Raw genomic sequence first — 14,090 nt, forward strand, 5'->3', positions numbered from 1 at the left:
TGAGCAGAAGCTAGTTGCTTAGGACCCGCTTAGGACCAGCTTAAACCAGCAGCCATGCTTCAAAACATACCTAACCAGCATATGCTGTTTTTTTCAACAGGGATGCGTGCACAGAGTTACTGTATATCTTCATGACTAGCACAGTCAAGTTTGCTTGTGCAGCCACTCACAGCTTTTTGTGGAACTGTAAGATGCCATATTTTGTTTATATATTTGTGACCCGTGCTGGCAAAATGAGTGTGAATGCGTACGGTCTAATATTGAGCTACAGACAAAAGAAGTGAACATTTCGGTTTTGGTCGAACTCTTTTCACAAAAATTAGTTCATTAAGCCTTCTTCTAGTGATCCAAATGCTTCAAATAGTAATTAAGCATCTAAAAGGATCTTTATTTGTACTTTTCTGAGAAGAGTACCTTTTTCTCTGTTCTCTTCTGGACGACTGCTGCTGCTTCTCACCACAAGTTGTAGGATATATCGTTGCAAAGCGCAGCATTCCAGCTTTATGAATAATCATAGCGAATTCTGTATGACATGAGTCTGAACCAGTAAAATATGATTTTCAAACCCATGCTGATGAAAACAAAACGATCGCGCTGACTGACATATGTGACCCTGGAGCACAAAACCAGTCATAAGGGCATTTTTTTAAAATTGAGATTTATACATCATCTGAAAGCTGAATAAATAAGCTTTCCATTGATGTATGGTTTGTTAGGATCGGATAATATTTGAAAATCTGGAATCAGAGGGTGCAAAAAAATCTAAATATTGAGAAAATCATCTTTAAAGTTGTTCAAATGAAGTTCTTAGCAATGCATATTACTAATCAAACATTACGTTTTGATATATTTACGGTAGGACATGTACTAAATATCTTCATGGAACATGATCTTTACTTAATATCCTAATGATTTTTGGTATAAAAGAGAAATGTATAATTGTGACCCATACAATGTATTGTTGGCTATTGCTACAAATATCCCCCAGCGACTTAACACTGCTTTTGTGCTGCAGGGTCACAGTATAGTATTCTTTATACTGTTTCATACTGTGCTTCTTCTAAGCAAACAAACACATTTAAGAAAGTCCTGATAACATGCAAATCATTTCAGACAAGACATAGTGTGGATCCAAAAAAAAAGAGAAATTAATAATTTTATCAAAATGTTATTGTTTTATTACATGCTTGCCAAAAAGAAAATGAGCTCTTCTTTTTTTCTCTATCGTAGTCTCCACAGGCTTTCTTTCCCTAACAACATTACCGAACACCTTTGAGAGTTAATATCATTATTCATTATTCCTTAATTTGTCTCCTGTCCTGCTGTGTGCGTCCAGGAAAATCTTGTTAAAAGATATGGATCATCTTAACAAATGTTCAATATTTAGACAAGATGAGTGGAAAATTTTAATAACCATGCTAACTAACCTAAAACTAAAGAGCTTTACCGTTGGGTGTATCTCTACAGGACGAGAAACAACTGTGACTATCAGCCTATCATTTCACATAGACACTTCAAGCAAAAGCTGCCCTAAATATTTTGCTATTTTAAAGATACCTTATTGATGTGTCTGTCACGTGAAAGCAAACAGCAGTTTGGTGTTTCTCGGGTATTACTTAGCTTAAGAACAAATAACAAACATTTTTAATGATGCTGTGAGAATCAGTGTTTGCCAAGAGGCTCAGTCTGGCTTCAGGAGAAAGGCTCAGGCACGTCTTGAGCAGAAGAGACAGGAGTAATAAAATATGCGCTACAGTTTCAATTTAATTACATTCAACAGGACACATAATTCATACTAACGAATGTTTGCCAGCTGTCACTGTTCACACTGAAAATGTGTTCTAAAATGTATAGAGTACTGAGTACATTGTCTACTGCAGATCTTGCTGTCGGAACTTTAATCCCTGTTAATAGAGTAATTATATTTAAGAAAAGAACTGGAGGAAAAGATGCAACGTTGCAGGTGATTCTGCTTTAGAACCTTCAGAAAACTTTAACTCTGACTTTGCTGACTCTATCGACATCAAACGGGTGTAGCTCAGGCATTTTTCATCCGATTCCAACAACATATCATTCTGAAGGTGTTTTAATGGAGAAAGATGTGATCATTGTGACTCATTTTGCCAGTACAGGTCACATATACTGTAGTTGTTTACAGTGTTGGGGGTAACGCATTACAAGTAATGCGAGTTACGTAATCAGATTACTGTATTGACCCGAATATAAGACGACCCTGATTATAAGACGACCCCTCTTTTCCCAGATGTACCTTTTGGAAAAAGGCTTTTTAAAAACCAAATCTTGTTTTTTCTCAGTAAAACACATTTTGTCTTCAATTATTTTCATATTGCATATTTTTCCTATTTTAATTTTTGTTTTGAAAGTATAGTAAAAACTGGTCAGATGTACCAACAATCACATTTAAAAAATATACACTTTTTGATATACCATTTAAGAAAAAAAAAAAATCCGAATTCTGAATTAGGACATTTAGGCTATCCGTCTAATAGTAGCCCACCACAATCTTATTAACAGTTGCCTCTCACCACAAGTTGTAGGATATATCGTTGCAAAGCGCAGCATTCCAGCTTTATGAATAATCATAGCGAATTCTGTATGACATGAGTCTGAACCAGTAAAATATGATTTTCAAACCCATGCTGATGAAAACAAAACGATCGCGCTGACTGACATATGTGACCCTGGAGCACAAAACCAGTCATAAGGGCATTTTTTTAAAATTGATCATTGTGAAGATTTATACATCATCTGAAAGCTGAATAAATAAGCTTTCCATTGATGTATGGTTTGTTAGGATCGGATAATATTTGAAAATCTGGAATCAGAGGGTGCAAAAAAATCTAAATATTGAGAAAATCATCTTTAAAGTTGTTCAAATGAAGTTCTTAGCAATGCATATTACTAATCAAACATTACGTTTTGATATATTTACGGTAGGACATGTACTAAATATCTTCATGGAACATGATCTTTACTTAATATCCTAATGATTTTTGGTATAAAAGAGAAATGTATAATTGTGACCCATACAATGTATTGTTGGCTATTGCTACAAATATCCCCCAGCGACTCAACACTGCTTTTGTGCTGCAGGGTCACAGTATAGTATTCTTTATACTGTTTCATACTGTGCTTCTTCTAAGCAAACAAACACATTTAAGAAAGTCCTGATAACATGCAAATCATTTCAGACAAGACATAGTGTGGATCCAAAAAAAAAGAGAAATTAATAATTTTATCAAAATGTTATTGTTTTATTACATGCTTGCCAAAAAGAAAATGAGCTCTTCTTTTTTTCTCTATCGTAGTCTCCACAGGCTTTCTTTCCCTAACAACATTACCGAATTCATTTTTGTTGCAATATCATTATTCATTATTCCTTAATTTGTCTCCTGTCCTGTTGTGTGCGTCCAGGAAAATCTTGTTAAAAGATATGGATCATCTTAACAAATGTTCAATATTTAGACAAGATGAGTGGAAAATTTTAATAACCATGCTAACTAACCTAAAACTAAAGAGCTTTACCGTTGGGTGTATCTCTACAGGACGAGAAACAACTGTGACTATCAGCCTATCATTTCACATAGACACTTCAAGCAAAAGCTGCCCTAAATATTTTGCTATTTTAAAGATACCTTATTGATGTGTCTGTCACGTGAAAGCAAACAGCAGTTTGGTGTTTCTCGGGTATTACTTAGCTTAAGAACAAATAACAAACATTTTTAATGATGCTGTGAGAATCAGTGTTTGCCAAGAGGCTCAGTCTGGCTTCAGGAGAAAGGCTCAGGCACGTCTTGAGCAGAAGAGACAGGAGTAATAAAATATGCGCTACAGTTTCAATTTAATTACATTCAACAGGACACATAATTCATACTAACGAATGTTTGCCAGCTGTCACTGTTCACACTGAAAATGTGTTCTAAAATGTATAGAGTACTGAGTACATTGTCTACTGCAGATCTTGCTGTCGGAACTTTAATCCCTGTTAATAGAGTAATTATATTTAAGAAAAGAACTGGAGGAAAAGATGCAACGTTGCAGGTGATTCTGCTTTAGAACCTTCAGAAAACTTTAACTCTGACTTTGCTGACTCTATCGACATCAAACGGGTGTAGCTCAGGCATTTTTCATCCGATTCCAACAACATATCATTCTGAAGGTGTTTTAATGGAGAAAGATGTGATCATTGTGACTCATTTTGCCAGTACAGGTCACATATACTGTAGTTGTTTACAGTGTTGGGGGTAACGCATTACAAGTAATGCGAGTTACGTAATCAGATTACTGTATTGACCCGAATATAAGACGACCCTGATTATAAGACGACCCCTCTTTTCCCAGATGTACCTTTTGGAAAAAGGCTTTTTAAAAACCAAATCTTGGCTTATATTCAGGTCAATACGGTACTTTTTCAAGTAACTAGTAAAGTAACGCATTACTTCTTAATTTACAAGAGAATATCTGAGTTACTTTTTCAAATAAGTAACGTAACATTCTACTGTACGGACGTAAATGTACTTTCCCTTCAGCCTGAGGCTTATTCATTTCACTTTTGGTGTGAAAAGGCTTTTATATTTGCCAGAAATAGAACTTTTTTATTTTAAAAGCAAACAAGCAAGCCCTGTCCAGATTTAAAAAGTAATGCAAAAGTAACATTAATGCATTACTTTCCATAAAAAGTAACTAAGTAACGTAATTAGTTACTTTTTTATGGAGTAACGCAATATTGTAATGCATTACTTTTAAAAGTAACTTTCTCCAGCACTGATTGTTTAATGCAGGTGCTTTCCATATGCTTTGACCATTGCAGGAGTGACCACTGTCCTTACCATGACCACCCTGAGTATCAGCGCGAGAAACTCTCTGCCCAAGGTGGCCTATGCTACAGCCATGGACTGGTTCATCGCCGTCTGCTACGCCTTTGTCTTCTCGGCTCTCATTGAGTTTGCCACCGTTAACTACTTCACCAAGAGGGGTTACGCCTGGGATGGGAAAAGTGTGGTGCCAGAAAAGGTAAAGCCACTTCAGCTTTCAATTAAAAGGAAAACTAAATGTTTTATGTCATTAAAGTATTGGTTCATAAAAACGAAAACTGTCATCATTTTCTTACTCTCATGTTATGATATTTTGAAGCTACTGTTTTCCATTCACTGAAAGTCTTTTATTATTATTATTTATAGTATTAATATAGTATATCATAATAATGAGAAAAATCTCAAAACTTAATGTTATAAAATTGAGAGAAAATTATTATTCATTATATATTTTTATGATCTAACATCTCATTGTGTTGACTTTGAAATGATAATGACTTACTATATAGTAATAATGAGTTTATCATAATAAGGATTTAGTATCTTGTAAAAACGATTTTTTTTCATAATAATTAATTTTCTTCTAATATTTACTTAATGTAAGCAACAGACTGGGTGACATTCGGTTACACTAGCAGTTGTTTTCATTAAAATATAATTTATAATCTATATTCTACATTCATTCTAATTTATTTATTTATTTGTTATTTCTGATCAACTGTATGGTATACTAAGGTAACCTCGAAATGTTAGGCTTGTAAAATCACTTCAGATTTGCTGTCTCAAGCCAACATCAACGTTTGTCTTAAACATTTTTTTTATCTAGTTATGAGCTGTGTTGGGCAAGTTACTCTAAAACAGTAATTAATTACTAGTTACTAATTACATCTCCAACAGTGTAATTCGATAACTGTACTCTCTTTATAAAGTATTGCATTACTTACTACTAATTACTTTCTAAATCCCATATCAGCCTCGATCAGCTGAGCATTACAAGGATAGACATGAAACTGCTCTTTTAATTCTTTCAAATTAATATTATAAACCTGCGTAAATTACTCTTCAACTCACCAAGTATTTAAAGGGAGAAGGTTACATTAAAAATATACATTTTAACATTAGATGATACATTTTGATGTTAAATCCACTATTGCTTTATATAAGAATTGTTCTAAAGTCTATACAGTATTTAATGAAGTTACAGCAGAAGTACCTAATTAAATTACAGTAAAATTAAGAGTAATCCCTTACTTTTTACTCAGGTTTTTATCAGGTTTAACAGCAGTGGCCTCAAACATACAGCATTTGTTTCTTATGCATCTCACGACTAATTGCAACGTAACATGTTTAAACTAGTGCTGTCAAGCGATTAATCGCATCCAAAATAAAAGTTTTTGTATGTGTGTGCACTGTGTATATTTATTACGTATATGTGAATACACACACATGCATGTATATATTTTTTTTTTTAAATTATGTTTATATATTAAATGTATTTATATCTAATATAAATTATCTGAATATAAATATATACATGTAAATATTTTCAAAATAGATACTGTATACATGCATAATAAATATACACAGTACACACACATATATTATGTAAACAAAAACTTTTATTTTGGATGCGATTAATCGCGATTAATCGTTTGAAACCACATTATAAATCATTCTTTATTTAAAATCCTATAAATCCAAAGAAGAAACGGCAAATACTGACAAAAATGTCATCTGTTCTTTACATAAAATCACTGTACGACTTCAAAATACTTGGAATATTGTGTACAATAATAGAGCGCTGCAGCCGTGGCGTCAAAACCTGAAAAGTCATTTGCCGTGGATTCCCTTGAGATTTTCCTATGGGTTTTTATAATGGGGTTTTGCAATTTATGAGCAAAATAACGTCTGTGGTAAACATCGGTCGACGATACTTGGACGGTTTGCTCTACACGGTAAATTACACACCCATACTGAAAACACAAATCGTGAAGCAGTTCGTTTTTGGAAACATATGTTTCTAATAAGTCACTAGATAAGGGTGTGAGTGTGTGCAGTTTATGTTGCAGAACAGAACGTCCAAGTATCGTCAAGTTATGTTTACCGCAGACCTTACTTTGCTCATAAACTGAAAAAAAAACATTATAAAACCCCATGGGAGAATCTTGAGGGAAATAAATATGTGACCCTGGACCACAAATCCAGTCAAAAGGATATTGAGATGTATGCATCATCTGAACGCTGAATTAATAAGCTTTCCATTGGTGTATGCTTTGTTAGGATAGAATATTTGGCTGAGATACAACTATTTGAAAATCTGGAATCTGAGGGTGCAAAAAAATCTAAATATTGAGAAAATCATCTTTAAAGTTGTTCAAATGAAGTTCTTAGCAATGCATATTACTAATCAAACATTAAGTTTTGATATATTTACGGTAGGAAGTTTACAAAATATCTTCATGGAACATGATCTTTACTTAATATCCTAATGATTTTTGGCATAAAAGAGAAATGTATAATTGTGACCCATACAATGTATTGTTGGCTATTGCTACAAATATCCCCCAGCGACTCAACACTGCTTTTGTGCTGCAGGGACACATAATACAGGGCGCCCTGCAGCCACACTAATTCCATCTCCTCTTTTTGTTTTTCTTTCTTATGTTTCTAAACAATAACAACAAAAAAGTGAAACAAAAAATTTGTCTCAAATTTGTTTCAATGATAGTCAAGCTCCCACTTTCAAGTTTGTGTCGACATGTGTAACATACTGTATCTTCCTATATGATAACGAGAGCGACTGTATGATGTACAAACCAATGCACTGGAAGGGAACTCATACTTACTATATATACAAACAGACCTGAGAAAATGCTATTCTGCAAATGCACATAGAATTATAGTTTAATACTCCCTTCCTTATGGAATAGTTAACCCAAAAACAAAGAAGAAAAATGATTCTGTCATTAAATACTCTCCCTCGTGTTGTTCCAATCCTGTATGCTCTTGAAGAACACAAAAGGAGACACTTTGCTCTTCTCGTTACGATAGCAGTTTAGCGGCCATAAAAACCAACAACGAGCACCATAAACGTAAAAGTAAAAAGTCCTGTTCCTCACATGAAACTACCACATAGTAATATAGTTGATGTATGCAGTATTTTTATGGCGCTTTTTAATTTTTTTGTCCTTTTTGGACATATGTGCTGACTATGTTGTTGTATGTGTAAACATTTTGTGTTCCAGAAAAAAAGAAAACACACACAAACAGCCGACAGGTTTAAAACAACATGAGGGTGAAGTAAAAAAAAACAGGGTGAACTATTCTTTTAAGATTCTTTTAACATAAAATATGTTTTTGCATTACATTAGCAATGCACATGGAATACGTTTGCATGGGTGACGCTTTCTATACCCCGTTAACAGCTTGATTTAACCAGTCATGTGTTCCTCTGTCTTCTCTCTTCAGCCTGTGTTCTGGAGCTTCTGTTATTTGACCTTAGGGTTCCATTAACAGCAATAAAACATGTCTCAGTGGGGGAAAAAACAATCATTTACTCATGGATATAAAAAGTGTAGAGAAAAGATTCATGTGTATATCATAAAGCATACTATTTATTTTCTTCTCATGTAAATATTATAAAATCTTGGAGATGTCAATATCAATTTTGAGCTTTGCTAAATGTAACTACAAGGTACAAACTCAGTGCTTGACAGAGAGCGAGCGAGTGCATTGTATTTCGATTTGCGCAGATTATTGAGGATATTCGGGTATATGAATATTTATTTATTTATCTTTTATCATTTTTTTTCTAGATCTACTAGACATTAGTTTCGATGTACCTTTTGATGATTAAGTGTGTGCCGGATACGTATAAATGAAAACTATTATAAAGAGGGACTAAACTAGATAGACTGTCTTGGTGTCGGAATGCAATTTTATATTTAGCATTAAATTACTCTTCAGTCTTTATTTTGGTAGATGCTTTTTGAGAGAAATTGTGGCGGGCGCTCACGGGATCTAGATATGATGGCACTAGAGTTATCACTTCTGTGCTGCATCACTTTAAAGTGAACGAGTCAGAACGGATCAAGAGTAGTGCCTTGTATATATTTGCAAGTTTAGAGTGTACTTTCTTAGAAGGTGCTCTCCTTGTTTCTTTGAATTAGATGGGCAACCTTTCAAAAACATCACTGAAGTATCAGATACACTGCCTTTTGTCTCACAGCCCATGGTGAACATATATTCCATTACAGACGTGTTTGTCACTGCTCGTTAATGAAAACTAAAAGAAGACATGTCTAGCTATTAGCCATGTATGTGAATACACTGTTCTACATATAAATATGTCTTGTAGTGCTATTACAATGCCAACATTTTTTATGTTTGTGGCATGTCAGTTGCTCCTCAAGCACCTATTGAAAAGAAACCAAACTTATAAAGAGTATCCTCTCTATTTTTGGACTGAGAGAAAAAAGAAAACAAAAGTTCTCTTAAATGAGGAACTTTTACATATGATCATACTTTACTTTGATGTAGCAATATAGATTAGTAAGGGCTTTTTTGTGATCGAAGTGATAAAAGGCACAGCATTATGATCAATTTGAGTTGCTATTGTTGGTATGTTTATAAACGCCTGAAATATAAGAAGCTCTTATAAGTTGGCGGCGCTCCTATGTTTTGTCAGTTTGGTTACTTTCCGTGTTTAAAAAGCACTTTTTTATTTCTTTTTCAAAATAATGAATACACAAAATTTTGAAACGGGCGTTTTTGGGGTATGCCAATGGATCAGGATATTTCCATCAGATTATCTAAACTACATGATGCATATAAATGTCATGTTACCCCTCTTTAATTTAGAGCTTTTAGACAGTATCTAGGAGTTTGCTGAGTTTGTGCCAGATTACTCTGGGATATGTGTGAAAACAGTATGCAAATGCACAGTCATGGATTCCTTTAGAGCCAGACTTTTGTCAATGCGATAAAATTATGAGTTCAATGTATGTATGTATGTATATATATATATATATACACACACACACACACACACACAGATTTTCCATGATGATACTTGTTCTAAAGATGCAACATTTTATTTGTACCAACCTCTTGTTATGCATTTTGCACATTATAGGCATATTTGATATTTATGTAGTCAGCTTTGTGCTATGCAAAGATAACTTTGAACCATATTAATTAGCTTCACACCCCTCCTTCACTGTCGTTTCCAATATATATTGTAAAAAGTCTGTTACGAACTGTGCACCCTATTTAGCTGTGGGACTGTTTGTCATTCTGAAAGCATGTAAAGATCTGGAATAATCCATTTTAAAGACAGGGTAATGGCAATGGCAATAAAAAAACAAGGATTGAAAAGAATATTTCAGTTAGTGTATTGTATTATTTACACAACAAACAATAGATATATTTAGATTTGTTTCGTTGCATCTAATAATATATTTTTGATGACCTGTGTTATGGATTAAGAACTTGTAATTTTATTTGTTTTATGGGAGATTATAGCATTTCATATGCATACCAGATTGTGAAAGTGGTTTAATTTTTGATTTTGCAATGTACTGAAGAAATCCAACACGCACTGTAATTAAAAAACTACATTTGTGCTTGACAAAATTTGAAGTAACAACTATGTTACATGTGCATAAATGGTCAGCAATGTGCACAAGTCCAGAGGCAAAGTCTGATTTATTCTGTACTGTACACTGGGACATCGTCTTTGTAAAGGTTTGCTTTCTTAAATGTTATGGCCCTGTAGAATTTGATTATCTTCATTAGTCATACAATAAAAGAAAAATGAAATCTATCACGTTTGGTCATTTTTGTTGCTTTAATTTGCTTGATGCATATTTTTGCCTTGTTTTCCAACCCTGATTCCCTGAGTAGGGAACGAGATGCTGCGTTCTGCCACAGCCCTTCATTAGACATTCCCTTTCATGAGTTCACGCTTGGATGCAAACATTGTCAGCATGATTTGCAGCATGGTCGGTGCATTGTGAAACTTGTGCAAGAAGTGAAATGTCCTCTGTGCTTCCGTGTCACTTCTCTGTGCTTACTTTGTCACGTTCACTTTGTTTAGTTTTTGAAGCGTCAGCTTTGGAAGTCCTGTACACTTGCATTATAGGGACTCACAGAAGTGGATTATGTTTATGTTTACCTCATAATTAAAGGGGTCATGATATGCATTTTCAGATCTTATGAAGTTAGTAGTTTTTTGTAACAAAAAAATTCTAATATTTGTAAAATAATTGTCCTTCCTTATATTTTCAATCTGTCAAAAACACTTCATTTAAGAAGGAATTAACTACTTCATCGCACTGTATCAATGCTCTTCTTTACAGCCATAAATAACAATAAAGGTGATTTGATTTGAGCATGTGTGACTTGATATGATATGAAACGTTTTGAACCTGAGTCAGAATAAAATGATAATAAAACTAACAACATAATAAAACTAACACAACTGCAACGATTGCCTCCAAAGATAAAATACTCAGCACTGCTGTATCTTTCAATACAAGATATTTCGAAAAAAAATGGCATCATGTTGAGAATAGTTAAAGGAATCTGTTGTGAAATGAGACAAACAAATATGTGACCCTGGACCACAAAACCAGTCTTAAGTTCTTAAGCAATAGCCAAAAACACATCAAAATTATAGATTTTTCTTTTATGCCAAAAATCATTAGGATATTAAGTAAAGATCATGTTCCATGAAATAATTTGTCAATTTCCTACCATAAATATATCAAAACTTCATTTTTGATTAGTAATATGTATTGCTAAGAACTTCATTTGAACAACTTTAAAGATGATTTTCTCAATATTTAGATTTTTTTGCACCCTCAGATTCCAGATTTTCAAATAGTTGTATCTCAGCCAAATATTGTCCTACGATATATTGTCCTTCAGATGATGTATAAATCTCAATTTCGAAAAATTAAGACTGGTTTTGTGGTCCAGGGTCACATATTTAAAAAAAAATCTTGTTTAATCGCTCAGGCACGTCATGAAAAAAACTTCAGCCATGCATTTCTAATAGTTGATGGATATGCAGAGTTTTTGGATGTGCACTTCGTCTGCATTCAGGGACGGAACAACGTCTGACGGTCTTACCAGCCAGCTTGATTTACATACACATAAGGAGCATGCCTACTTAAATCTATATATATATATATATATGATATTTAAACTAAATTCAAAGTCAAAATTCTCATTCTTTCTTATAGAGTTGATTGATTGTGTTTATCCCTAAATGTTACTTAATGCATTAACTATCACACATATACTAACGTATTTAAGGCTGTCGTTATTCATGCACGAGTTCAAATGACTTCAGAAGAATAGCTTTTATTGATTCATGATTAGTTCCTGCCTTCCCTAATCATTAGTTCATGTTATTTTAAGTATCAGTGCATGATTATTCATGTACAGTCATTGTAAAGCCTTACCAGATGTTTTCACTGGAAAGCAAGATTAAAAGAAAGATTAAAAGAAAGTTCGCCTAGTATAGAGTTGTCAATCCCAAACTGTCTAAAGGTCCGATATTTAAACTAAATTCAAAGTCAAAATTCTCATTCTTTCTTATAGAGTTGATTGATTGTGTTTATCCCTAAACGTTACTTAATGCATATCACACATATACTAACGTATTTAAGGCTGTCGTTATTCATGCACGAGTTCAAATGACTTCAGAAGAATAGCTTTTATTGATTCATGATTAGTTCCTGCCTTCCCTAATCATTAGTTCATGTTATTTTAAGTATCAGTGCATGATTATTCATGTACAGTCATTGTAAAGCCTTACCAGATGTTTTCACTGGAAAGCAAGATTAAAAGAAAGATTAAAAGAAAGTTCGCCTAGTATAGAGTTGTCAATCCCAAACTGTCTAAAGGTCCTTTATTCTCAGTACTTACAGTTCTCTCTCTGTTATCTTCAGGGCACAGGCGATTGTAGTGTACTCTGTGAATAAGTTAATTTCAGCAAACCTTTTTTTTATGGTGATGAAGTGTTAATTGGTTGAGACCCATAGACGAGGCCTGTGGATGTGCTGTGCTCACTCTCCAAGCCCTCACCTCAGGTGAAGCACAGCTTGTGCTTTCTCCAGAGCAGCTGAGGCATGCTTGAAGACGGTTACATAACCACGGTGCTCCTTTAGTCAAGCACTCCTGTGCCCACCTCATCTTCTCCAACCCTCCCAGACGTCCTTGCTCATGATGCGAGAGGAATCAGAGGAGAGCTGGGAGTCTGAGGGACCGTTATTACTCAGACTCCACTATTACACAAATTACAAACAGTGTAATAAAGTTAGTTAATGATAAGAACCTAATGAGAAGAAAATGCTGGTATTTAGGGTGCTTATCAGAGCAGGTAATGTTCTCTTTAAATGCTGGTCTGAGGTCAGGTTTGTGGTTTCTCATAAAATGATTACGGCTTAATAGCTTGATAGTGTTATACATTTTTTTATAATTTCAATTCCCCCCAGAGGTCTGCTTATAATTTCCCAAAGTGGGCCTGTCCCTGAATCAAACGGGCCATTTTAAGAAATGTACAGATTTTAAATCTGTATTTAAGCTCAGAACGATCTCAAAGTAAACGAGCAGCTAAAGTCTGATTTTGTGGTGACTGTGCTTTAAAATTATTTTTTTATAATCTCAATTCAAGTGATGAAGGATTTTGAAAGTCTGAGAGTAATCAGTCCCAGAGTTGTTTGAAAATGATTAACAGTTGAAAACATCAGTTAGATATAATAAAAAAAAAGTAATCAAATGTAATCAGTTACATTACATCAATAAAGTAACTGAAATAGTCACACTACTTATTACATCTTAAATATGGTAACTTGTAATCTGTAACCTATTACATTTCCAAATTAACCTTCCCAACACTGTTAATAGTGCACTGAATCACTGTATGCTCCTCTTTCCTCACTTGTGTTAAACGGGTATTACAGTTCTAATATGTATAGATATTGATTTTAAATCTGTATTTAAACTCTCAGAACGATCTCAAAGTAAAACGAGCTGCTAAAGTCTGATTTTGTGGTGACTGTGCTTTAAAATTAAAACATTTTCCAGTAAGGTTAATAGAATGTTTATCCAAAGTTATCTGTTATTTAATAACCTTCCTAAAATGCAAATGTAATAATTTTTCTGAAATGTTTTAGTTGGACATTCATCTGATATTATTATTATTATTATTATTATTATTATTATTATTATTAACCTATTACATTT

The 14,090-nt window shown here is 33.7% G+C and overlaps 1 protein-coding gene across 1 annotated transcript in view; it reads left to right on the forward strand.

The window, feature by feature from the left end:
• The window catches only part of LOC107572379 (gamma-aminobutyric acid receptor subunit alpha-1-like), a 34,087-nt gene extending 21,106 nt beyond the window's left edge, over window positions 1-12,981 (forward strand). The window contains exons 9-10 of the mRNA XM_016258816.1: window positions 4,832-5,074; window positions 12,887-12,981. Of these exons, the coding sequence (XP_016114302.1) occupies window positions 4,832-5,074; window positions 12,887-12,981 (338 nt within the window). The remainder of the gene's footprint in view (window positions 1-4,831; window positions 5,075-12,886) is intronic.
• The last annotated feature ends 1,109 nt before the right edge of the window (window positions 12,982-14,090 follow it).

This window comes from Sinocyclocheilus grahami, unplaced genomic scaffold (genome assembly GCF_001515645.1).
Source record: "Sinocyclocheilus grahami isolate Dianchi unplaced genomic scaffold, SAMN03320097.WGS_v1.1 scaffold1742.1, whole genome shotgun sequence".
Classification (NCBI taxonomy): Eukaryota; Metazoa; Chordata; class Actinopteri; order Cypriniformes; family Cyprinidae; genus Sinocyclocheilus; species Sinocyclocheilus grahami.